This window comes from Protomyctophum bolini (genome assembly GCF_963924005.1).
Source record: "Protomyctophum bolini genome assembly, chromosome: 14".
Lineage (NCBI taxonomy): Eukaryota > Metazoa > Chordata > Actinopteri > Myctophiformes > Myctophidae > Protomyctophum > Protomyctophum bolini.
The window spans coordinates 2,052,756-2,078,655 of record NC_137875.1 but is presented as its reverse complement, the minus strand read 5'-3'; the positions used below and the strand labels follow the sequence as shown (position 1 = coordinate 2,078,655).

General features: G+C 45.2%; 2 protein-coding genes and 1 pseudogene across 7 annotated transcripts in view; all 3 read left to right on the top strand.

The window, feature by feature from the left end:
- LOC308328252 (WAS/WASL-interacting protein family member 1-like) overlaps nucleotides 1-11,575 on the top strand; it is a 33,613-nt pseudogene extending 22,038 nt beyond the window's left edge. The window contains exons 4-12 of the transcript XR_013966230.1: nucleotides 20-149; nucleotides 607-734; nucleotides 1,012-1,021; nucleotides 1,127-1,517; nucleotides 2,244-2,739; nucleotides 3,326-3,456; nucleotides 3,735-4,076; nucleotides 7,000-7,113; nucleotides 7,311-11,575. The product of XR_013966230.1 is annotated as a WAS/WASL-interacting protein family member 1-like (transcript). The remainder of the gene's footprint in view (nucleotides 1-19; nucleotides 150-606; nucleotides 735-1,011; nucleotides 1,022-1,126; nucleotides 1,518-2,243; nucleotides 2,740-3,325; nucleotides 3,457-3,734; nucleotides 4,077-6,999; nucleotides 7,114-7,310) is intronic.
- Nucleotides 7,788-11,575, top strand: LOC308328706 (uncharacterized protein; the record flags this gene model as incomplete). Its single annotated transcript, XM_080782777.1, has 2 exons — nucleotides 7,788-8,290; nucleotides 8,326-11,575. The coding sequence occupies 2 exons, from the start codon at nucleotides 7,788-7,790 to the stop codon at nucleotides 8,342-8,344; spliced, it is 522 nt and encodes a 173-aa protein (XP_080638903.1). The 3' UTR covers nucleotides 8,345-11,575.
- Nucleotides 11,576-12,767: 1,192 nt separating this feature from the next.
- Nucleotides 12,768-25,900, top strand: part of LOC308328702 (lysosomal cholesterol signaling protein-like) — a 125,291-nt gene continuing 112,158 nt past the window's right edge. For 3 of the 5 annotated variants that reach the window (XR_013965327.1, XM_080782769.1, XM_080782772.1), the window contains exons 1-6: nucleotides 12,768-12,909; nucleotides 15,661-15,859; nucleotides 17,967-18,114; nucleotides 20,374-20,503; nucleotides 23,350-23,531; nucleotides 23,801-23,953. Coding sequence is in view for 4 of the 5 variants with exons in the window: in XM_080782769.1 (XP_080638895.1) it covers nucleotides 15,711-15,859; nucleotides 17,967-18,114; nucleotides 20,374-20,503; nucleotides 23,350-23,531; nucleotides 23,801-23,953 (762 nt within the window). In the remaining variant the exon portion in view is untranslated. Of the gene's footprint in view, nucleotides 12,910-15,660; nucleotides 15,860-17,966; nucleotides 18,170-18,191; nucleotides 18,225-20,373; nucleotides 20,504-23,349; nucleotides 23,532-23,800; nucleotides 23,954-25,900 lie in introns of those variants that run through there. The other 2 variants (XM_080782771.1, XM_080782770.1) reach the window with 2 other exon arrangements.

Here is a 25,900-nt window from a genome sequence, read left to right as displayed (position 1 = left end):
TGTGTGCGTGCGTTTCCAGGCCAACACAAACAAACCGTCGCTGAACCGTAACCAGCAGCACGGACGGAACGCCCTGCTCAGCGACATCGGAAAAGGAGCCAAGCTGAAGAAGGCCACGACCAACGACCGCAGTCAGCCCGTTATAGACAGTATGTGTATACCACTTTAACACCATTCTGACCTGAGATCAGATTCATACAGGTTTTCCACTGGGACACACACTGGTCTGATTATAACCCATTCTGACCTGAGATCAGATTCTATAAAAAATGTCAGTCGTTCTTCGATTTTTCCAAAAATAGCAGACCTACAAGCTCGTAGCGCGCCACTCGTGGCGCGCTATGAGCTTGTAGATCTGCTATTTTTCAATAGCTAAAGCATAACATGATGCTATAACACCAAAATGGGTTCCCGTTCAGAATGGGTTAAAATAGTTCGAATAGCCGATCTACAAGCTCGCTACGTGTAGATGTAGATTGGCTAGTTGAACTATTTAAAAATGTTTTGTTGGGGGTTTTTTATGGTCAAAAATGGCAAATAAATTTAGGGACAAGGGGGATAGGAGTATACTTTGAAGTTAACGGATATTATTCTTTCTCTCCTCAGAACCTAAAGGAGGAGGTGGAGGTGGAGGAGGAGGAGGTGGAGGAGGAGGTGGAGGTGGAGGTGGAGGAGGAGGATTAGGAGGTCTGTTCCAGGGTGGGATGCCCAAACTACGGTCATCAGGAGCAACGGTGAGAACCATCTTCCTCTGACCCTCCAACCAACACTCTGTCAGATAAAAAATGTGCCTTAAACTGATATTCGTCTGTAGTACTACGGCATTTAACATCACAAAATAGCAGTTTATAAGAATCCCTTATTGGCCGAGGTTTTCCTCTGACATGTCACATGCATATGCCGATTTGCTCAGTGACAGACGAGACAAACATTAAACTCTGTCCATCGTCAATAGCGTTCTAAATGTTTGTCTAGACAAGACAAACATTAAACTCTGTCCATCGTCAATAGCGTTCTAAATGTTTGTCTAGACAAGACAAACAATAAACCTGTTTATAAATCAAATTCTCAAAGTTTGAGAACCCTGATTGATAATGTCCTCTGTCGTCTCTCTCCTCTCCTCCAGACTGTGGCCCCGGCCCCAGAGGCCCCATGCTTCCCCGGGGGCCCGCTCCGGCTCCGGCTCCGCTGGCCCGGCCCGCTCCTGGCCCTCGCCCGCTGCTCTGGCCCGCGGCCAGAGCAGCGGGCCCCCCCCCTCGGTTCCCGGGGGGTGCCGCGGGGGCCCCTCGGTTCCCGGGGGCCACGGCGGGGCCCCCCGTTCCTCGCGGCGGGGGCCCGGACCTGCCCAAGAGCCGCTCCGCCCCGTCGTTCCGCTCGGACACGCCGGGGGTGCCCCCTCCTCCTGGTCCCCAACACCCCGCGGCCCGGCCAGGGGTCCCAGTCCCGCGGGGGTGGGCCCCCGCCGCCACCCTCCTTCCCCGGGGGGGGCCCGAGGCCCGGCGCCGCTTCAGGACATGGTGGTTATAGTTTGCATTTTTATTATTTTTCGTATTTTAATTTTTTTGTTTTCACATTGTTTTCATTTTGATTGTTTTGACTTTATGATCGAGGTAGATTTGACTTCATAGCAAGATTGCTTGTTCAGTTAATTGATTGATTGAAAGGCTTCGGTTAGTTTAGTATTATTTATTATATATTTTTTTGGTTTAGTTTGTATGATCTTTTAATTATTTTGCTTAAAAAAAAAGTTAATCAAATGGTAAATGGTGCATTTATATAGCACCTTTATCCAAGGAACTTTACATAGATTGTGCATTACATTCACACACACATTCACACACCTTTAGATTGTGCATTACATTCACACATTCACACCATACATTCACACACACACATTCATACACCTTTACATAGATTGTGCATTACATTCACACACCGATGGCAGCGGAAACCATGCAAGGCACCAACCAGCACATCAGGATCAATTAGGGGTCCAGAGTCTTGCTCAAGGACACTTCCACACTGACTCTGGGGGAGGAGCCCACAGGGATCGAACTCCTACCGCTGACCCACCGCCGTACACTCACATACCCTACAGTTTATCTATACCTTCAATCTTCAGGTATCTGTCATATGATGATGTCATAGTGCTGATGTCATAGTGCTGATGTCATATGATGACATCATAGCGCTGATGTCTGAACAGTAAAGATATCCGTCTAACTCCACCATCCCTTCTCCAGGACCCCCGGGCGGACCCCCCAGTCTGCCTCCAGGGAGACACGGACCCCTGCCTCCCCCGCCGGGGGCCTCCTCGCCTGGGCCGCGGGGGCCCCGGAGGGGGCGGGGGCCTCCCTCCACCTCCTCCCCCTCCTCCTCCAACACCCCTCCTCCTCTCGGCCCCCGCTGCCCTCGGGGCGACCTCCGCTCCCGGACGACCGCCCCCCGCCGCCGCCGCCCCCCGCCGCGGGCCCCCTGGGGGGGGGCCACCGCCCCTCCATGCCCCGCGACGGCCCCCCGCCTCACCCTCCCCCGTCTCTCAACTCCAAGCCCCCCCCCCTCCTCCTCCTCTAACCTCCTCCACGCCTCGGGCCGCTTGCCCTCTCCCGGCGGTCCGCCCTCCCCCCGGGGCGCCCGGGACCCCCTGCCCTTCCCCCCACCCCCACCGGCCGCCGGCGGAGACGACCACGGGACCCCCGGGACCCCCCGTCTGCCCCAGAGGATCCTGTCCCTCAACAGGTAAGACCCCCCCCCCCCTCCCGTCTGCCCCAGAGGATCCTGTCCTCAACAGGTAAGACCCCCCCCCCCCCCCCCCCCCCGTCTGCCCCTACTAGACTTTCTTGTTATTGTTTCTATACTGTGCTAAATCAAATTATACCAACAGGTCGTTTCGAGGAAGCAATCTGATTGGTTGAAACAGCCTTCTAGCCGTGGTTAAACCAGCACCGTTCACCACCTATAATCAAAACAAATAATTCAGCCGCTCTGTTCTCCCCAGAGCGCTAGCAAACTGGGTGGCTAGGCTAGCTAGTTTCTTGGACGTTTTGTGGTTGTAGTGACTACATCTGTCATTAAAAAAATATATTCTTTCAGCGATTTTTTTGAGCTTTAAGGGTAACTGTTGTAGAATTGCAATATTCAACACTTCAGTGATACTTGCGTCAGGAACTCGACTCCGTCTCGTTCCTGACCGCCTCCCTGTCGTGGCAGTAATCACGTTAACCCACAACCCTCTCGTGTAACATTGCTTAATTATACCACAACGCATTTGTTATGTTTTTTTCCCCCCAGTTTATTCACATCTAACTTCTCCGTCCTTCTCCAGCCATTCTCCTGCCCCCCCCTCACAGGGTCGCACTGGACCCCTCCTCCCCCCACATCCGCCCAATGAGAGACCGCCACCACCCAACGAGAGACCGCCCCCTCTCGGAAGGAACCAATCAACGCCACGGACCGGTAAGCGACACTTGATTGTAGTCATTCGAGTCAGAGTCATTGTAGTAGACTCTATGGGGCGTCTGTATCTCCATAGACACAGAGAGGTAGACTCCTTCAGCTCTATGGGGCGCGTGTATCTCCATAGACTGTGACGCATGCGGAAACCTCGCCAAGCTTTTAAAGTGTTGGGTCTGAGAGGCTAAATGTCATCAAATGCTGAATAATGAATGGACCTTAAGTTGATATGAAATGATGATGATGATGACGATGTTAACCTGCCCCCCCCCCCTTTCCAGGACCCCTCCCTCCCCCTCCCCCCACAGGCCGTCCAGGGGGCGGGGCCAGCGTGAGGTCGGCGCGGGCGCCCTCTCCTATTGGTCGTCCGGGCGGCGGGCCGTCCGGGGGGGGCGGCAGACCCCCTCTGCCCCCCGACCGCCCCGGGGTGGGTGGCGGTGGCGGGGGGGGGTTCCCTCCCCCTCCCATGGGTGGCGGGTTCCCGCCCCCGCCCCCACCCATGGGTGGCGGTGGCGGGTTCCCTCCCCCTCCCCCACCCATGGGTGGCGGTGGCGGGTTCCCTCCCCCTCCCCCACCCATGGGTAACGGGTTCCAGAACTCTCACCACCATCAGCCAGCAGCAGGTCAGTAACTTGCTTAATTGTATTAAATGATGTCAAACTCACCAACATTGCAGCTGGAAGGAAACCTCTGTCTATCTACAAAATTGAAATGTTTTGTTTCATAAAAATCCACAGTACACATTTTTTTTCTTGTCAAGAAATACCTTGCCGGTCAGAGTCTGGAAGCGCTCGTTATCCGTGAAGCCACGTCCTGCTGCCTCCTGCATTATGAGCACATTCTAAACCGGTGGTGCGCCTGGGCTGTTGAGTGATACAGAACGAGCGCTTCCAAACTCATAAAATGTCTATGGTGGATTTGTATTAAACAAAAACTTTTACAGATTGAAAGAGGATAAGCAAAGCTTTCCCTACAGCTGCAACGTCGGTGAGTATATCACTGTAAATCCCTGAAACATTTTTAAAAACATAAACACCATGTGTGTAATAATAAAATGCCAAATGTTTATTAATGCTCATAAAATACCGTAGAACACAAGTTCACTCAAACACCTGACGAGAACACCTATAGTGTTCGAATTCTAAACACCTATAATATGACTGACTTTGATTGTTAAAAACTAAACACGTTTATGTGTTTAAAAAGTGTTACTGGCGATTAAACATGTTGTTCTGTTTATAATCTAAACACTGGGACACGTTTAAAAAGTGTTACAAATAAGTGTTTATAACCAAAACGCCTTGGGTTTAGTATGTTGTTTAAAGGGACACTTCACCCTTTTTGCAAAAATATATATGTTAATGACGTTTAGAAGCTTTAGAACACTTTCCTGGGGGTCTTTGTGTGTGTAATATGTGGTTTTAGATATTTTAGATTGTAGCAGTGAGCCTAGTGTCTCTGATGTACACTGGACACTGGGCTCACTTCCTTCATGGACTACATGTTGTCTCAGTAAGACAGCTCTCCCCCCTATCCACAAGGAGGAGCATGGTGCACCAAATAATTATGGGAATTGTAGTCCAGGAAGGTAGTGAGACCAGTGTCCATGACATCAGAGACACTGTGCTTACTGCTTACAATCTAAAATATCTAAAACCACATATTACACACATAAATACCCCCAGGAAAGTGTTCTAAAGCTTCTAAACGTCATTAACATATATGTTTTTACAAAAAGGGTGAAGTGTCCCTTTAATACAATTACTGTAGATAGGACTTTTCTATTTGGATGAATGGGCTGTCTGCTGTCTATGGGAAGTTGCACCTAGTTTAGCACCTTGCTGGCAAGATGGCAGCCGTGTGCCGGGTGCTCCATGGAAGGAAAGGAATGTTTCTTTCCTTCCATGGAGCACCATGTGATCAACATGGCGGCGCCCTTGCGGTCTTCGCTTCTTGTCCTCTTTAGACAGTCCTTGTGTTAGGCCCAAACCACACCAATGGGTTGAGATGCATTTTAATTTCACCTGGTTGGATGCAGCTCAAAGTGAACTTTACTCGGGTATCTAAATGGAAGTGGATGTGTTGGATGTGTCGGATGTGTTGGATGTGTTGGATGTGTTGGATGTGTTGGATGCAGCTCCTTCCTAGCTCGTGTCATTACAGAAAAAAACGGGCGATAATAAATGGCCCAAACTCTGTCTATATTGTAGTGCAGATGCCATTGCGATTACCTCTTTCGGTCAGGAGAGGGAGACAAAGGACATAAAACTTGGTTTTGAATGCGAGGGTGATCAGTATCACTAACCTTTTACTCGTTGTTTGTTTTCAAAGCTTGTAATACAGCGTTTTAGTGTTAAATTGATTGATTGATTGAATACTTTATTAGGCAGAAATATAAACAGTACAGAGTACAGTCAATCACTTAGTCTAAAAGGTTAGCAAATGTAAAAATAAAAATAAATCACCAAAGTATACTAAAACAGACATACAGGTTGGAAGGGGGGGGGGGGGTGAAGGAAGAGGAGGGGGGCAGTCACTTGACTAAGGGAGGAGCTCGTGGTAATGCTCGTTTTTATCGGATTAAATGTCTATCAATCACGAATATTCGGCTATTTGGATACTTTTAGGTATTCAAACTCAAACACTAAACCTCAGTATTGGTGAATGCCCTTATGCCCCTAGATTAAGTCTAGCAGGCATGTGGTGTGTGTGTGTGTGTGTGTGTGTGTGTGTGTGTGTGTGTGTGTGTGTGTGTGTGTGTGTGTAATCTGTCTCTCTCTACGTTGTGTTGAATGGACAGACGGACTCAGAACTCTCTTTGGAAACCACGTTTTATTCTGACAAAGAATAACAACAGACACGTCTCCACCGTTAGTTCTCAGTAGTGCAAAGACTCCTCTCTAAACAGAGTTAAACAAACACTTGTATAAATCAATTTGCAAAGTACAACATACGGAGAAGTCAACAAAGACACCCACCTCGTTCCAAGCCAGGAGTACAGAAGGAAGAGGTGGAGGTGTGGCAGGACATTTATACAGGGGGCAAAAGGGGGAGACTTAAAGGAGCTGTGACCTCTAATGCACTATGTATTCCTATAGAATACACATGAACCGTGGAGAATTAAGTCAGGTAGTTCCTTTGATATTTTTAAATCCACATTAAAAAGATGGTTGGCCGAAAACATAGTGTAAATATAGTGTAGAATAGATATATGGCATAAATGAAAAAAGAAAAAAGGGGAAAAAAAGAATAGAAATCCAGTTTTATTGGTCAGTTTATATGCATTTTGTTCTGTTTCTTGTGTTTTTGTTTTGTTTGCTTTTTGCCTCCTGTTTTTGTCTGTATTGTACCGTTTATTGTCTGTTGCTCCCCTTCCCCTTTCCCCAAGAGGACCACAATGGAAACAAGCCTAACAGCTTTCTTGTGAATTTATCCTTTTGAAATATATTTTCAATAAAGTATTCAATCAATCAAAAAAAAGCACTTATTTGTCATCATATTTAGTGTAATTATATAATACTGTTATTTACATGTGTGTGGTTCCAGACGAGTGGGAGAGTCGCTTCACGTTCCACCCGCTGTCGGACCTGCCCCCCCCGGACCCCTACGTCTCCGCTCAGAAGACCTACCCCAGCAAGATGGCCAAGAGCGACGGACGAGGTACGCACGGACGGCACACGCACGGCACACGCACGGCACACGCACGGCACACGCACGGCACGGCACACGCACGGACGGCACACGCACAAAAAAATTAAGAATAAAAAAAGTTTTCCCCCGCTGCGGAGGGGGCGGGGGGGGGGACCCATGACGATTATAAAAACATTTCGTCTCTCTGTGTCTGTTCTTGTTTCCAGGCCCTGGTAAAAAAGAGAGAGGAGCCCCTCCCCTTCCTCCCTTACCCAGGTGAAGAGGAGGAGGAGGACACCTTCATCACGAGATGTCTGTCTGTCTGTCTGTCTGTCTGTCTGTCTGTCTGTCTGTCTGTCTGTCTGTCTGTCTGTCTGTCTGTCTGTCTGTCTGTCTGTCTGTCTGTCTGTCTGTCTGTAGCCAAATTCCAACCCTCTCATCTTCACCTCAGCCTGACTGAGAGAGGGGGGAGCGTCCCCATTCCCTAAAGCGATTCCTCCGTCCTTGCCTTTCCTCCTCGCCTCCTCGTCAGAGGCTGAAGGGCTATAAGAAAAAAACAACACAAGTGAAGGATGGAAGTTTGAGTATTGGAACTTGGCAGCTTCTCTCTCTCTCTCTCTCTCTCTCTCTCTCTCATACATGTAACTCCATGTTGTTTTTTTTGTAACGTGTCAAATAATGTTGAAGCTCACTCGACCACAACAATGTTGTCACGGAGCAGCACCGCACCTTTATGCCTCTTGTTGCTCTGTAGCACCACGACCAGAGAGCCCAGAACTCCCACCACCACAACCAGAGACCCCAGAACTCCCACCACCACAACCAAAGAGCCCAGAACTCCCACCACCACAACCAGAGAGCCCAGAACTCCCACCACCACAACCAGAGACCCCAGAACTCCCACCACCACAACCAAAGAGCCCAGAACTCCCACCACCACAACCAGAGACCCCAGAACTCCCACCACCACAACCAGAGAGCCCAGAACTCCCACCACCACAACCAGAGACCCCAGAACTCCCACCACCACAACCAAAGAGCCCAGAACTCCCACCACCACAACCAGAGACCCCAGAACTCCCACCACCACAACCAAAGAGCCCAGAACTCCCATCACCACAACCAGAGACCCCAAAACTCCCACCACCACGACCAAAGAGCCCAGAACTCCCACCACCACAACCAGAGACCCCAAAAACTCCATCACCACACCCGAGCCAAAGTCCCCCAAAACTCCATCACACCACCATCCCATCACTAACACCAGCCTCCCTATTCTGGGGGGGGTTAATAATGCTCGCATTTTGGGCAAAGAGATTTGGTGTATTCTAGAGTGGGGGGAAAAAACAGGAAAAGAAGTTCCAGCGCTGCATTTCAAATTGAAGATATTGTCGACCAGCTTTGAAGGCCAAATGGCTTCCGTTCCGCGTGCCGTTTGCCACGTCTTCTGATCCGCTCCGGCCGTTAAACGTTTCAATCCATTTGCATCGGATGCTCGTTACGATCATACGTTTTCATCATGCCTTTTTTTTCCCCTTCTCTAACCCATTTAGACCTGATTCTACAAATCCTTCTAAATCCTGACCCTGTTTTGTGAAAATCCCCATGTTTCTATGTCGTTCGTTCTCAAACATTTTCATGTCAAGGACCCCCAGAAATGTATATGTAATTGGCCGCCGACCCCCATCTGAAAATATGTTGTTCCAGGGACCCCCCCCCCCCAGAAGCAAAGATACGAGTTAAAAACGCTCTGAAAGAATATAAATTCAAAGATTTGTGCCACATTTTTAAAAAAGCTCATTTTTCTACAAGCTATGAGCTTGTAGATCGAAAGGAGTGGGGGTTCCGTAGACTGATGCATGTCAAACCTGGGGGGCCCTTGAAATTAAACGGGTTGAGAATCACTGCTAGAGCTGTAAAAACCTTCTCTTATGGGGGTCCCCGTTGTATATTTTCTAATGGGGGTCTGCGGGCTAATGAGTGTCAGTTTGGGGGTCCTTGATATGAAAAGGTTTGGGAGGGAAGCACTGAGAATAAATGAACCTTGAGTGTTGCGTCTATACACTGACACGACAACGCGGTCACCACCCCCAGGGTAAGTTGTGATTTGCTCTCGTTCACTGCAATGCAATTTGCGGCATTTCCAAAACAATATTGCGCAGAGTAGCGATTATCAAACGTATTTGCAAAGCCATACGTTGAAAGATCTGTTGCCCCGTGGACAAGGCGCGTTACCTCCGCAGGTTAGATATTATCGGCATAGATGTTTGTCCGTATGTGATTAAGGATTGGAAAAAGTTGCATTGGCAGCCATAGAAAATTCTCCCCAGGGTAAATGTCCCGGATGTGACGTTTTGGGGCGTTCCTGTCTTGTTTCGTGTCAGTGTATAGAGCGCTGCAGTCCCGCCCCCTTTCATGACGACGCCAGGCCCAGGAAATTAATCCCAATGCATTTTTCCTCATAGACATTTAAAAAAGTATTTATTTAAAGACCTTTTTTAAGCGTCGTACGAAGCCAACTCGAGTCGTGACAAATCATGACGACAAACACAATATTTTGGACCAAACAAATAATTACAAAGAAGAAAAACAACAAAAGAAAAGTGTTGTAACCTGCCTTCTTTGTTTGGCCCGAAATAATTGGTGTTTGTTGTCATGATTTGTCACGACAAGAGTTGGCTTTGTCCGCCGTGGCGTATAAACATCTTTAAATAAATACTTTCTGAAAAGTCTATGAGGGAAAATGAACGGGGATTTATTTTCCGGGTCTCCGACGATGCTTAAAGTGAATGGCACATTGAGTGGCAAACCAACATTAATCAGACCAGTGTGTGTCCAGTGGAAACCTCGTATGAATCTGATCTCAGGTCAGAATGGGTTAACATTGTTTAACGTTGTTTAATGCGGGTGTAACTCGGGCTGAACCCCCCCCCCAGACAGCACCATCTTCATAAAAGATAAATAAACAAACAGACAGAACAGAACTATTATTTTTTATTATTCTAAACAAATTCAATATATATATATTTTTTTCATGGAGCCCCATGGGCCCGGCCCGGCCCTACTGATTAGCATACATTTTAGGCCCGGCCCGGCCCTAAAATGTCGGGTCGGGCCTGGTCGGGTTCGGGCAGAGTTTGAGAACTCTACTTCCCATCACTGCCAAGCAAACAAACTAATATGAACAAACAAAATTATGAACAAACAAAAACAAACGAAACGCATGTTTATGTTTATTGGACCAAAGTCACATTGTGCCTTAAGAGTGTTCCCCCCCCCCCCCCCCCCCCGTCTGTCTAGTATGTAAAAACCACGGAGTGGAGTTCCTGTGGGATACGGAACGGTACTTTTCTGGATGTTTATATAATAATGTTGATGGAATGTATAACACACAGTGCTATTTAAAGGAACACTTCGCCCATTTACAGTACATCCGTATCGTCATAACGGGGGCCGGTCGTCGTACTGATGCTCAGTAGATGGCGCCCGTTTTCCGTCTACCCTCGCTTCCGTTTGTCTCGTCGGTTCGCCGACTCGGAGAGTTCGCCCGAAACCTGCCTACCAGTGACATCATCGATTGGGAGGAACCGAGCCGAGTGGAATAGTAAGAGAGTGGCGACACGCTTTGGGCTATAGTTCCACACATTAATGGAACGATGCCATTGAGATAGAATGAGCACTTCCTGCATTCCATTGTTACAACGGGAGTGTCGCCACTCTCTTACCATTCCGTTGTTACAACGGGAGTGGCGCCACTCTCTTACCATTCCACTAATAGGAACAACATCCCAACTTCTCTCCCAGGAAGGTTAATTTAATGGCAGTTTTCTTGAACGAATTTTAAAAGAAATCACACCCGTGTGAAGTGAGGGGCGCTCTCATCATCGTACATCATGGTGACGTAACATTGCTCAGACACATATGACGTAAATTCTCCATTCATTGTTAATGGGAATGTAATGTTTGCGTAAAGCTGAATATAGCCTCAATAAAAATATACACGTTCGGAATCTTGCTTGAAATGACCCAACCTGCCTATACCGACTATACCCACGACATGAGAATGAGGTTGAAAGTGGGCGAAGTGCTCCTTTAAAGGGAACCTGCAGTTTGCTTTGCTGTCGAAACCAAAATGGATTCATTGTTGGTTTTGTCGTTGCGTTCGAGGCGGTCGCAACTTTTATTCTGAAGGAGCTGTGTATGTAACTATGAACCCGTTAAAGGCTTTTATTCCGAAGGAGCTGTGTATGTAACTATGGATGATATTTTTTATAAGTTATGTTTTCAGAACTATGCAGTATTATGTTTATTTCTTTATGTTGTTTGCTTTGACAGCTTTGAAGGGCCGTTTGTACACTTTATTGATTTTTGTTATATTGTGATCATGTTTTTGTCACAGACGTTTTGTTCTAAAATGACAATCAAACAGAAATAGACCTATTTACACGGTTGAATAAAAAAAGAAATAAAGGAATACAATGCTTTAATATGTTTTGCGTTTGGCTTGTGTGTTATTTTATTCTTTCAGTGTCTCGTCCTTAGGAGGAAATATAGTTGCCAAGACACAGCAGTTTTGCCAAGACATATGTTTTTAATTTATAATTATAATCTTTGTTCTATAACAGCATTGACTTGTTTTCCCCTTTTATTTTGTTGAAATCCTCCTTTATTTCTTTATCTTCACTATCACAGTTATTTTCATAACTGGCATTACAAAACTTCAAACCAAGTACATCGTTTCTGTGTCCTTTATAAAAACTTTGACCCTGACGTGATTTGAACACGCAACCTTCTGATCTGGAGTCAGACGCGCTACCGTTGCGCCACAAAGCCCTATAAGGTGAGACAGTCATTTTTTAGAATCTATCAGATAAAAATATGCTATTTTGTCAATTTTCAAGTGTTGCAATGTCTAACCATACATAATAATTAATTTTATTATTATTATTATCATTATTATTAATACATACATGGTGGTGGGTTTTGTGAATAATCCAACAATTTACGTAATATTTTATTATTATTTTATTTATTAAATTATGTTTTTTAATGTATTACATTTATAGCAAGTGCAAGCTATAAATAAATTGGGAAGCTGTCTTAAATATACATCCAATAAAAAACGGAACCTCCCTGAATCTTAATTCATATTCATTCATATTTATTGTTTTATTGTATTTTAATCTTCAAAGTGTGAATCATTGGCTTGTTTTTCTTCTGGCTGTGAGACCACGTGAGCGCCACTGAGCAGGGCTCCTCTCTCAGCCAATCGCAGCTGACTCACCAAGCGTTGATTGGCCCTGCGGCCTGTCAGTCATATTTTAGGGCGTTTCCATTTTCCCCCACAGCTGTCAGATTCGTCCCGTTAAGTCAAACACACCCAGCACGCTCGTCAAGCGGGGAGCACTTAACTTCCGCTCTGTGGACTCAAATAAAAGTATTGTACCTTTCTTTCTTTCTTTCTTTCTTTCTTTCTTTCTTTCTTTCTTTCTTTCTTTCACACAGTACGGTATCCACTTCAATCAATCAATCAATCAATCAATCAATCAATCAAAGCGGTGTCTCAACTGTATAGCGGTTTTTTTAGGCTCTTATTTTGAAAATCCACCACACCGGACATCACATGCTTGTGAAGTTCCTACTCGACGGTCCTGTGTGTATGAATCATATTGACGGACTGTATAGCGGCAGCAGAGACTGTGTACACTGACTACACTATAACACTACACAGTGTGTTTATTTATTAAATGCACCAACCGATAACTTCACATCTGGAGAAAATGATGATGATGAGATGATCTGATCATTCAGCACGCACGCACACAGGTAAGCACGCACAACACCGTACACGCACGGCTGCATTGGCACATTGTGTTTGTGTCTGTGTGTGTGTGCATGTTTTGAGTTGACACACAGTCACACACACACATTAATTGTCGTTGCATGGCTGCCATCGTTTACTGTTGTTCACCTGCTCAGTGACAATGTGTGATTTGTGTGTGTGTGTGTGCAGTGTTGGGGAAGTTACTTTGAAAGCGTAGCTTGTAAAGCTACAAGTAGCTCACCATGGCAGTAGCTTGATCAAGCTACATAGCTACCCCTGGAGAAATGTAGCTTGTAAAGCTACAGCTACATGGAAAAAGTAGCTCAGCTACTTTATATTTTTCAGCGTTAAATTGAGAATGTACATGCGGTGCATATGAAACAAAATATAATATCCTACAAAAAAGTCACATGCCACGATGCCAGCTGAAATATGCCTCTCAACAGTTTTATTAAAAAAAATAAAAAAAATAAAAAAGACTTAGAGACTTACACAAATAAAAGAGGATCTGTTGAGGATACTGTGTGTTATACATGGCATTTAATCGTCAATGTTAACACATCTTAACTGTAAAAAAAGAGACCCTTGTATAATGAGAACTACACCTACATTATAACTAAACAACTGTTACATGATGACATTTGATCGTCAACATTTGAAGACCCCTGTTCTAGACAGATTTTCCCCCATTAAAGAAAGGATAAAACAAACCAATTGTTGAGAATGTTATTAAAACGGGCATAGTCTTTACAGTCACACAAATAAAAGAGGATCTGTTGAGGATACTGTGTGTTTAAATGGCATTTGATCGTCAATGTTAACACATCTTAACTGTGAAAATAATAATAAAGGTCTCTTGATAGCCACACCTATAAATAAATCTTAACTTAACACAACCTAAACTGTAACTTAACTGTAAAAGAAAGTTGGGCCTATATTTTTTTATATGCCAGGGCAGAACCGTTTGTTGACGCGACACATGAGCAGTCTCTCAAAGTTCTTATCGGATAAGCGGTTGCGTTTGGCACTGAAAATGTCCTTGCCAACACTGAAAAGCCGCTCACATGCGGCACTGGATGGGACACCACTGTTGAACTTGTGGTGTTCTAGTGGGGGGGTTGTTCTAGTACAAGCATTAACACAGCAACCAATGGTCAAAATGAATATATTTATTTCATGTTATTGCCCAAAATTGTAGCTTGTAACTTGAGTAGCTAAGCTACCAAAAATTACCCAAAAAGTAGCTGAGCTACTTGACGAGGTACACCAATATGAATGTAGCTAAGCTACCACAAGCTACAGCAAAATGTAGCTAAGCTACGTAGCTCAGCTACATGTAGCTTAATACTCCCCAACACTGTGTGTGTGTCACTATTACTGTTGTATTATTAATGGAGCTAATGCTAGCCTTATTAGCACAGCGTCACACTGTCACAGACCACCAGTGGTCCGCAGCGGGGGGAGTTTTCGGGGAACACCATTCAGTGGTCCTTGAAGGGGGTTCCAGATGGTGGTCCCCACTCCCAGCTAAGTGATGGAGAGTTCGTAACCAAATGGAACCTTAATTATTTGATCTTTTTACTGAGAGTAAAATTAAATGAGAATGATGATTTCCTGGGTTTTTTTTTTTGTTGTTATAGAAGTGTATAGTTGTAATGTCTCTAAATGTTATAATGAATTGAACAATTAAGGTGCACCCTCTTGTAAACAAGTGTAATGCAGTTTTTTGTATTGAGTTGTGCTTGAAATGTACCTACTGTAATTCTGCAAACTGTTAATAAATAGGCTACTTCAATCAATCAATCAAAACATTTTACAATCTCAAGAGCTAAATTATTGTTTACCATCTGCATTACATCATTTACAAAACGTAGGATATACACAATTATATAATGTAAAATAATTGTTATTGTGATCAACGTTTGCCTGCTATCTCTCCTAATGGACACAGTCTTATCCAAGACAACAACATATTCTTTAGTTTTGGGTCTGAGAGGCTGAAATGTCATCAAATGGTGGTCCCTGGCTGTCTGTGGCGTCCTGGAGGGAGTTCCAGGGGGTCCGCAGCTAAATGATAGTTTGGAACCAAATGGACCAAATGGGTCTGTAACCCAGAGAGTGTACAGGGTCCATTTGGTTCCAGAGATATAAATGCCATTAAATGGGGGTCTGTAGACTAATATGCATGTCAAACTGGGGGTCCTTGAAATTAAACGGGTCTGTCTGTGTCTGTCTGACCATTTTAGGAGATTTAAGCAGGTTGTAATCTTATTATTTCCAATGGAAAAGTGAACGACCGTAAACACAGGCTTCTGAACCGTCCTTTAGTCCCCCAAAAGGTAGATCTGTCATTTTTTCATTTATTTATTTATTTAACTCACGACCATGATCACATGGTTTGGAGCACAGATTCATAAAAGTATACAATCGGAAGTATACAATACATTACAGATTACACGATATGCATACAGTAGACATATTATCGGAAGGCTTTCCCTATTTGTATACAGTGGAAGAAAATTTTTCAGAAAAGCACCCAATTTATAGATTACTATTACTATCTGTGATCTACCAGTAAGACATGACATACCCCTAAAAAACAAATCTAATATTAAACATATCTTTGGAGACCATTTGTAGGATTCGTGCCCCATTCCTCCTCTGGTTGCTCCAGTGGGGAGGCCGCCTGGCCTATCTTTCTACAGCCGCCATCTTTGGTTTAATCCGACCTCTGCCCCTCTTCCTGCCTGCAGCGCTGTGACATCATCAACAGGCGCCGGGCCTGCCTCTCGTCACCTTCGCCATGGAGCCCGCCGAGAGCTTCGTGGAGATCCATGGGAAGAACATATCCCACAATGCACCGGGGTCGGCCACGCCCATGGCCCTGGACAGGCTGTTTCCTGCTCTGCTGGAGTGCTTTGGCATCATACTGTGTGGATACATAGCTGGAAGGTACGCACGCACGCACGCACGCACGCACGCACGCACGCACGCACGCACGCACGCACGCACGCACACCACACACGCATCGCACGCACGCACGCACACCACGCACGCACGCCACGCACGCACGCACACTGTGTGGATATAGCTGGAAGGTACACACACACTCACACACACACACACACACACACACACGCACACATATCTGCACTATACTTGTGAGGACATAAAACTGTTAACACCAGTAAGACACGCAAACGCGGGAAGCGAACGCAGCTCGTACATATTTGGGTTTTGGACGTATAGCTGCTTTGGGGACTCCTTATATGGTTATGGCTGAGTCATGGTGACGTAACAGCGGGACAGACACTTGCATCAATCACAAACAAATCACTCAGCTCCATATATGGGCACAAAAGCGGGACAGACACAGACAGACACACACACACACAGACAGACAGACATGATCTGCTAGGTCTCATAGTAAGTGCTCACTGCGTTCGCAACAATGAAATGCGGGACAATCACGCACAAATCGGGACATCTGGTCACCCTAGGTGTGTCACTTTTTTTAAAATGGCAAATTTTTAGTAAATGCAAATTTTGGTCATGGGGGGTACCGACTTGATACTGTAGCCTAGGGGATATTTCTCGTGTTATTTGAACATGCTTAAAACACGTCCTGCATGAAAAGAGGGGGCATTTATTTTGAACACTGATGCCTGCCACGTCACAATGTGGGACAGGGTCTCAGTTTGAGGGACTGTCCCACGCAAAGGGGGGCATCGGGTCATGTACCTCCCGACCAACGGGGTCACGTTACTCGGTTGGGAGGTACGTACGTAGAGCGTCGCAGTCCCGCCCCCTCGAGAGACCCGGAAAATAAATCCCCGTTCATTTTCCTCGTAGACTTTTCAGAAAGTATTTATTTAAAGACGTTTATACGCCGCGGACAAAGCCAACTCTTTTCGTGACAAATCATGACGACAAACACAATTGTTTGGGGCCGAACAAATAATTAGAAAGAAGAAAAGAAACGGCAGGTTACAACACTTTTTTTGTTGTTGTTTTTCTTCTTTGTAATTACTAGCCCTTACCCGTTGTGAGATACCAAAGCACACCTTTTGCACACATCTCACCATGCACAACACGAAAAGCTAGCCTGTCCACACATCAACCACTACTTTGCATTCATATTCATGTCATATTGACAGTACAATACCAATTTTCGCATTTTTTAATCGACTAATAAATTAATTATTAATCATTAATGTGTCAAATCGAAAAAAGGGCTCCGTTAAGACCTCCATATAATTATGGTCCATGCCTGTGTGAAAAGTGGGAGTGATTGGTGCAGTTAATGATGAGATAACGCGCTGTCAGTGACATTCAGACATTCAGACAGACAGACATGGTTAGAATTATAGTATGATAGTATGATTTGTTTGGTCCAAAATATTGTGTTTGTTGTCATGAGTTGTCACGACTCTCGAGTTGGCTTTGTCCGCGGCGTATAACCGTCTTTAAATAAATACCTTTTGAAATGTCTATGAGGGAAAAATGCATTGGGAATCATTTCCTGGGCCTGGTGTCGTCATGACAGGGGGCGGGACTGCGACGCTCTATAGCTCTCTGATACATTATAACTACTATACCAGTAAGACGCGGGAAGCGAACGCAGCTCGTACATATTTGGGTTTTGGACGTATAGCTGCTTTGGGGACTCCGGCTTATATGGTTATGGCTGAGTCATGGTGACATAATCACTCAGCTCCATATATGGGCACAAAAGCGGGACAGACAGACACACAGACAGACACACAGACATGATCTATGGTTATGGCTGAGTCATGGTGGCGTAATCACTCAGCTCCATATATGGGCACAAAAGCGGGACAGACAGACACACAGACAGACACACAGACATGATCTATGGTTATGGCTGAGTCATGGTGGCGTAATCACTCAGCTCCATATATGGGCACAAAAGCGGGACAGACACACAGACACACAGACACACAGACATGATCTGCTAGGTCTCATAGTAAGTGCTCACTGCGTTCGCAACTATGAGAAACACACCTAAACCCATCGTATCATGTGATCTGTTGTGCAGGGCGGACATCATCACGGGCAGCCAGGCCAAGGGTCTGGGGCAATTCGTGTCCAAGTTTGCTCTCCCAGCGCTGCTCTTCAAGAACATGGTGCTGCTGGACTTTGGAGACGTCATCTGGGCTTTCCTGTGGAGCGTCCTGGTGGCTAAGGTACGGTGGCTAGTGGGTCATCTGGGCCTTCCTGTGGAGCGTCCTGGTGGCTAAGGTACGCTGGCTAGTGGGTCATCTGGGCCTTCCTGTGGAGCGTCCTGGTGGCTAAGGTACGGTGGCTGGAGGAGGAGGGTACGGTCATTTGTGTGGATGTACTCAGCAGGTTGTAGGTTGCTTGTAGATCTGCTATTTTTTCGGCAAAGGCGGTATTTAAACTCACCATTTACATTGCCACTTCATTGTCATGCATCAGGGTACCCCCCCCCCCCCCCCCCCCTCCCCCTCCAAAACTCACGTAGGGTCCCGCAGGTTGAGAGCCACTGGCCACTAGTATTAACCCATTCTGAACGGGAACCCATTTTGGTGTTAGCATCATGTTATGCTTTAGCTATTGGAAAAATAGCAGATCTACAAGCTCATAGCGCGCCACCGAGTGGCGCGCTATGAGCTTGTAGGTCTGCTATTTTTTGAAAAATCGAAGAACGACTGACATTTTTTAAATCTGATCTCAGGTCAGAATGTGTTAATCAGACCAGTGTGTGTCCCAGTGGAAACCTCGTATGAATCTGATCTCAGGTCAGAATGGGTTAAGGGCCTTTCAAACGTGAAGTGATATAACGCGCACTGGGGAGAAGTCGCGGTGCGACAACGCACGCATATTATTTACGTGAGCGCGGTCCCGTGAATTTGTCTTTTACGCTTGCGTTGTCGCGCCCCTCTCGAGCAGACCTGGAGGAGACCTGTCGTTGGTCCAGGTAACAACGCCTGAGTGTGAGAGAAATGTCGTGTTTGAGTTGAGTTCTCTTACAGCAACAGTTGTGTTTCACGATGGGGGGGGGGGGCGATTGTGCTAATTAGAACTGCTGTGACGCTTGTACGCCTTGCACACGCGTCACAAATTACACTCGACGTCGCTGTGTTACTATTGAGACATTTACAGCGAAACACACACTCGTCCTTTGACTTACTGTAAGTGCAACGTGAAAGTACATTTGTATCGATTCGCTTCACAGCTATGATGGTGGAATGCAGTATTTTTTTAGTACCGTTGAAAATTGCTCTGGCATTTCTAGCTAAACGGAAGAGAATCACGTGAATGTGAGCTACTACTACACACTAAACCCAAGCGTTTAGGTTTTAAACAGTTTTAAACACATCATTTGTAACACTTTTTAAACGTGTCACAGTGTTTAGATTATAAACAGAAGAACATGTTTAATCCCTGTAACACTTTTTAAACACATAAACGTGTTTAGTTTTTACAATCAAAGTCAGTCATATAGGTGTTTAGAATTTGAACACTAGGTGTTCTCGTGAGGTGTTTGAGTGAACTCGTGTTCTACTGTATTGTATGAATATTAATAAACACTTGGCGTTTTATTATTAAACACATGGTGTTTAGGTTTAAACGCGTCACATGTTCCAGGGATTTACAGTGTAGGAGTCATGGTCCGTTTGCTGTATTTAGCTCCTATTCAAGAAACCTGTTTGCACATTAATTGTGATTTAATGGGATATTTTCACAAAAATGTTTTGGTCATTTCATCGTCTACTCAGGCTTATGCGAACACCCCAGACAGTTGTTAAGTTGCTTGATTCACTATTTAGATATAATTAAAAAAAAAAGATAAAACATTTAAATAAAAACAACACATTTAAATAAAAACAACAACGCTGCATAAAAACATTCCAAAAAAATATTAAAAATAAATGGAAATAAGTAATAAAAAAACACTATTATTACACAATTATTAGAAGGATACATTCATTCATAATGACCAAACTATATATATTTTTAATATGTGTGTGAGTTGGGTTTTTGTTTGTATTGTGTTTATTGGATATTTTCAGGAAGACACATTGCCATGTTACACTTGGCTCATACTTATATTAATAATATTATTCTAATAATAATATAATATTTTAATCACAACTTGCTCACTTATTGCAGCGAGGCGAACATGTGTTAACCCATTCTGAACGGGAACCCATTTTGGTGTTAGCATCATGTTATGCTTTAGCTATTGAAAAATAGCAGATCTACAAGCTCATAGCGCGCCACCGAGTGGCGCGCTACGAGCTTGTAGATCTGCTATTTTTGAAAAATCGAAGAACGACTGACATTTTTATAGAATCTGATCTCAGGTCAGAATGGGTTAATCAGACCAGTGTGTGTCCAGTGGAAACCTCGTATGAATCTGATCTCAGGTCAGAATGGGTTAAACGTGTGCAATGTGCATTTCTCTGTGTGTCCACTAGGTGGCGGTGTTCTCCTTGGTGTGCGTGCTGACCCTCATGGTGGCCAGTCCAGAGACGCGCTACAGCAAGGCGGGACTGTACGCCATCTTCGCTACGCAGAGCAACGACTTCGCCCTGGGATACCCCATAGGTGAGATATGGATATATACCCTGTAGGGAAGATATGGATATATACCCTGTAGGGAAGATATGGATACCCCATAGGTGAGATATGGATATATACCCTGTAGGGAAGATATGGATATATACCCTGTAGGGAAGATATGGATATATACCCTGTAGGGAAGATATGGATATATACCCTGTAGGGAAGATATGGATATATACCCTGTAGGGAAGATATGGATATATACCCTGTAGGGAAGATATGGATTTATACCCTGTAGGGAAGATATGGATACCCCATAGGTGAGATATGGATTTATACCCTGTAGGGAAGATATGGATACCCCATAGGTTAGATATGGATTTATACCCTGTAGGGAAGATATGGATATATACCCTATAGGTGAGATATGGATATATACCCTGTAGGGAAGATATGGATATATACCCTATAGGTGAGATATGGATATATACCCTATAGGGAATATATGGATATATACCCTGTAGGGAAGATATGGATATATACCCTATAGGTGGATTTATACCCTGTAGGGAAGATATGGATATATACCCCATAGGTGAGATATGGATATATACCCTGTAGGGAAGATATGGATATATACCCTATAGGTGAGATATGGATTTATACCCTGTAGGGAAGATATGGATACCCCATAGGTGAGATATGGATTTATACCCTGTAGGGAAGATATGGATACCCCATAGGTGAGATATGGATTTATACCCTATAGGGAAGATATGGATACCCCATAGGTGAGATATGGATTTATACCCTATAGGTGAGATATGGATTTATACCCTGTAGGGAAGATATGGATTTATACCCTATAGGTGAGATATGGATATATACCCTATAGGGAAGATATGGATACCCCATAGGTGAGATATGGATATATACCCTGTAGGGAAGATATGGATACCCCATAGGCAACGACGTCGACTCTGTGGGGGCTATGGGGCTACAGCCCCCATGAATAATTAAATAGCCCCTTTTAGCCCCCATGAAGATTTTCGTGGACATTTTATATTAACATTACAGATTTTCTGGGAATTATTGACACTCTGTGACTCTGTCACAGTCGCAAACTATTTACACATGCTCTGGAATTCCGAAAATGTGAACCTCTCCGCCGGCTGTTCAGAGGTGTTAAAAGTACTCAAATGCTAATCAGGTTTCTTTTGTTTTCACCTAGCCAGGTATTATATATAGCCTACAGTACAGTGCCCATAGGCGGCGGGTGTGTAAGGCTAGGGAAGGCTTAGCCTTCCCAAACATTATGCTGGGTATTTTTTTAAATATATATAATATATGTGCGCAGCATTATATAGAAAGCTATTGTGTGTGTGTAGTGTGTGTTGTTGCTGCTCCCTGGTGATCGGGTAGGTAGGCTATACAGCAACTGGCCTAATCAGCAATCAGCATATGATTGGCTACTATTGGTATGTCTGTAAACCTCGTCCGCTTCCAGTCGCTTTGTAGCAAACAGTAGCGCGCGCTGGTTTGTTTTGGGAAACAGCAAAACGCAAAATGTGTTTTCCAAGGCAAAGATACTCAGCACCACCACCAGTGCCCGCACGGTTCACAGTTCACACCACTGCAGCAACACTGAGAAAAGACCCATATCGTCCAAAATAGGCTAATCAGTCGTTGTCTGTGTATAGGCTAATTCATTGGTAATGAATGCTAAATAACTAATTTTTAGACCATTTGGGAAATAAATAAATCCGCGGCGGCGGCCTCGCTCCGCTCGGCCGCGACAGTCCCCCCCCCCCCCCAACGCAATTCTGTAGCCTACCCAAAGTACCAGTGAAAACATCAACTCCTTTTTTTCCACCGCTGCGGGGGGGTGGGGGGGAGGCGGGGAGGCGGGGCTGCGGGGAGGCGGGGCTGCGGGTAGCCCCCATGAGGATCATCAGAACTCCACGGCTCTGCCCATAGGTGAGATATGGATTTCTAAAACGGGTAGTCCCAATACTTGCCACGTGACCGCCCGGTGTATATTTCACCGATAACCCACACCTTCAATCACTGTATTTCATTCTGAAGGGGGAGCGCTTGGTTGCTTTACAAACGCATGCCGTGCGGGCGTCTATAAGCACCGCCCGGCTCATGATACAACTGTGAATGTGTGGCTCCTCCAGGCAGCCCCCCGTCAAGACATCAAGCGCTATTCTCCCGTCACTATGTTTTAGTTCTACTCGCTGAGCAAAACAAGGAAGTGATGTGGGCTCCCTCTGGTGGGCGCAAAGCGTAGCTACTTTTGTGAATTTAATAGTTTTATTAGGTTAATATTGGGTTATATGTTTTGTAACCGTTTTAGAAAAGCAATAAGCCACTCGAGGCCCCCCAGCTTACCGGGTATTTTACAATGCCTACGCCCATCATGTTATGCTTTAGCTATTGAAAAATAGCAGATCTACAAGCTCATAGCGCGCCACCGAGTGGCGCGCTACGAGCTTGTAGGTCTGCTATTTTTTTGAAAAATCGAAGAACGACTGACATTTTTATAGAATCTGATCTCAGGTCAGAATGGGTTGATCAGACCAGCTGTGTGTCCAGTGAAAAACCTCGTATGAATCTGATCTCAGGTCAGAATGGGTTAAATAAATATACCCTATGGGGAAGATATGGATACCCCATAGGTGAGATATGGATATATACCCTGTACATTAGTGTGTGTGCGTGTGTGTGTGTGTGTGTGTGCGTGTGCGTGCGCGTGTGTGTGTGTGTGCGTGTGCGTGTGCGTGCGTGTGTGTGTGTGTGTGCGTGCGTGTGTGTGTGTGTGCGTGCGTGCGTGCGTGCGTGCGTGTGTGTGTGTGTGTGTGCGTGTGTGTGTGCGTGCGCTCCAGTGGACGCGCTCTACCGCTCCACCTCTCCAGAGTACCTCCAGTACATCTACCTGGTGGCGCCGGTCTCCCTGATGATCCTCAACCCCATTGGCTTCTCTCTGTGCGAGATCCAGCGGTGGAAGCAGGCCAGCCAACCACAGCAGCGCAGCACCCTCGGCATCCTGGCCGTCGTAGTCCTACAGGTATTTTTTTTGTAGTTTTTTCTATAATAGTTTTCTTGTAGATTTTCTTTCATGGGTTCAGAGTATAGAGCGTCGCAGTCCCTCCCCCTTTCAGAACAACGAACGGCCCAGGAAATGAAAACGCAATGCATTTCCCTCATAGGCAGTTCTTATTTAATTTATTTAAAGACCTTTTTAAGCGTCGTACGAAGCCAACTCTTGTCGTGACAAATCATGACAACAAACAGAATTTCTCGGGTCTCTCTCTCTCTCTCTCTGTCTCTCTCCAGGTTCTGAAGAACCCCATCGTCTTCATGGTGGCGGTGGGCATCGCGGGTCACTTCGCTCTGGGTCGCCACATCCCCGCCGTGCTGTCGGAGTTCATCGACGGCCTGGCCAACAGCTTCGGAGGAGCGGCGCTGTTCTACCTGGGCCTGTCTATGGTAAAAATAACCCATTCTGACCTGAGATCAGATTCACACGAGGTTTCCACTGGACAACACACTGGTCTGATTAACCCATTCTGACCTGAGATCAGATTCACACGAGGTTTCCACTGGAACACACACTGGTCTGATTAACCCATTCTGACCTGAGATCAGATTCTAAAAATGTCAGTCGTTCTTTCGATTTTTCAAAAATAGCAGACCTACAAGCTCGTAGCGCGCCACTCGGTGGCGCGCTATGAGCTTGTAGATCTGCTATTTTTCAATAGCTAAAGCATAACATGATGCGAACACCAAAACGGGTTCCCAGAATGGGATAATAATAATAATAAAACTTTATTTGTATAGCACCTTTCATGACCTGAAATGCAGCTCAAAGTGCTTTACAGAGCAATGGAGAATAAAAGAAAAGCAAGGCAACAACATTAAAAAAAACCAAGCAGTAATGCAGTACAGTGAGGACATGAATAACAAAAAAAAAAAAAAAAAAGCAATGTTGTAGAAAGTGGGTCTTGAGCTGAGCTTTAAAAATGTCTACAGAGGCTGCCTGACGAAGGTACAGTGGGAGCTTGTTCCATGCCGACGGCCCGTAGAAGCAAAAAGCTGCTTCCCCGTATTTTTTAGTTGCCATTTTTTTAGGCAAAGCGAGCAGGCCAGCAGTGGAAGACCTTAGGGGGCGGTTTGGGACATATTTAGGCAGGCAGGCATGTAGGTAGGAAGGTGCGAGACCATTGAGAGCTTTATACACAAGTAAAATAATTTAAAAATAAATCCTGGTGGGTCCATTTAGTTTGTTCTACTGGGCCCGTCTATGGTGGGTCCATTTGGTTTGTTCTACCTGGGCCTGTCTATGGGGGGGGGTCCATTTGGTTTGTTCTACCTGGGCCTGTCTATGGGGGGGGGTCCATTTGGTTTGTTCTACCTGGGCCTGTCTATGGGGGGGGGGTCCATTTGGTTTGTTCTACCTGGGCCTGTCTATGGGGGGGGTCCATTTGGTTTGTTCTACTGGGCCTGTCTATGGTGGGTCCATTTGGTTTGTTCTACTGGGCCTGTCTATGGTGGGTCCATTTGGTTTGTTCTACTGGGCCTGTCTATGGTGGGTCCATTTGGTTTGAGGGGCTAGAGGGGTGGGCCGGGGCTTTTGCGGTCGCGTTTACAACATGTACGTTATAAAAACATGCCGGCTAACATAGCATGGACAATTCTACTTCCGGTTCTACTAGGTTCTACTAGGTTCTACTAGGTTCTACTAGGTTCTACTAGGCCAATGAGTTGTTGGTCTTCAAAATAAAAGCTGCCTCTAAAAAGAGTTGGCAATAGAAGCTCAGGAGGGAGGAATTTATTTTTGGCATACATCCGTGCTATTGAACACCCTTTACGTCTGTGTGTTGTTTCATAAATCAGTGCTATATTGAACACCCTTTACGTCTGTGTGTTGTTCCATAAATCAGTGCTATTGAACACCCTTTACGTCTGTGTGTTGTTTCATAAATCAGTGCTATTGAACACCCTTTACGTCTGTGTGTTGTTCCATAAATCAGTGCTATTGAACACCCTTTACGTCTGTGTGTTGTTCCATAAATCAGTGCTATTGAACACCCTTTACGTCTGTGTGTTGTTTCATAAATCAGTGCTATATTGAACACCCTTTACGTCTGTGTGTTGTTTCATAAATCAGTGCTATATTGAACACCCTTTACGTCTGTGTGTTGTTTCATAAATCAGTGCTATTGAACACCCTTTACGTCTGTGTGTTGTTTCGGAAATATTGAACCAATGGGAAAGTACTAGTAAAAAGTGCTTTGGACAAAACCTCTTAACTCCATTGGACCCTGCTAAAACAACTAACTCCACCACCTCTCATGGAAGTAATTGACAATATCTAAAGTCACAACACCAACTTTGATGAGGCTGTATTGCTTGGTTTTCAAAATATACGGTTTT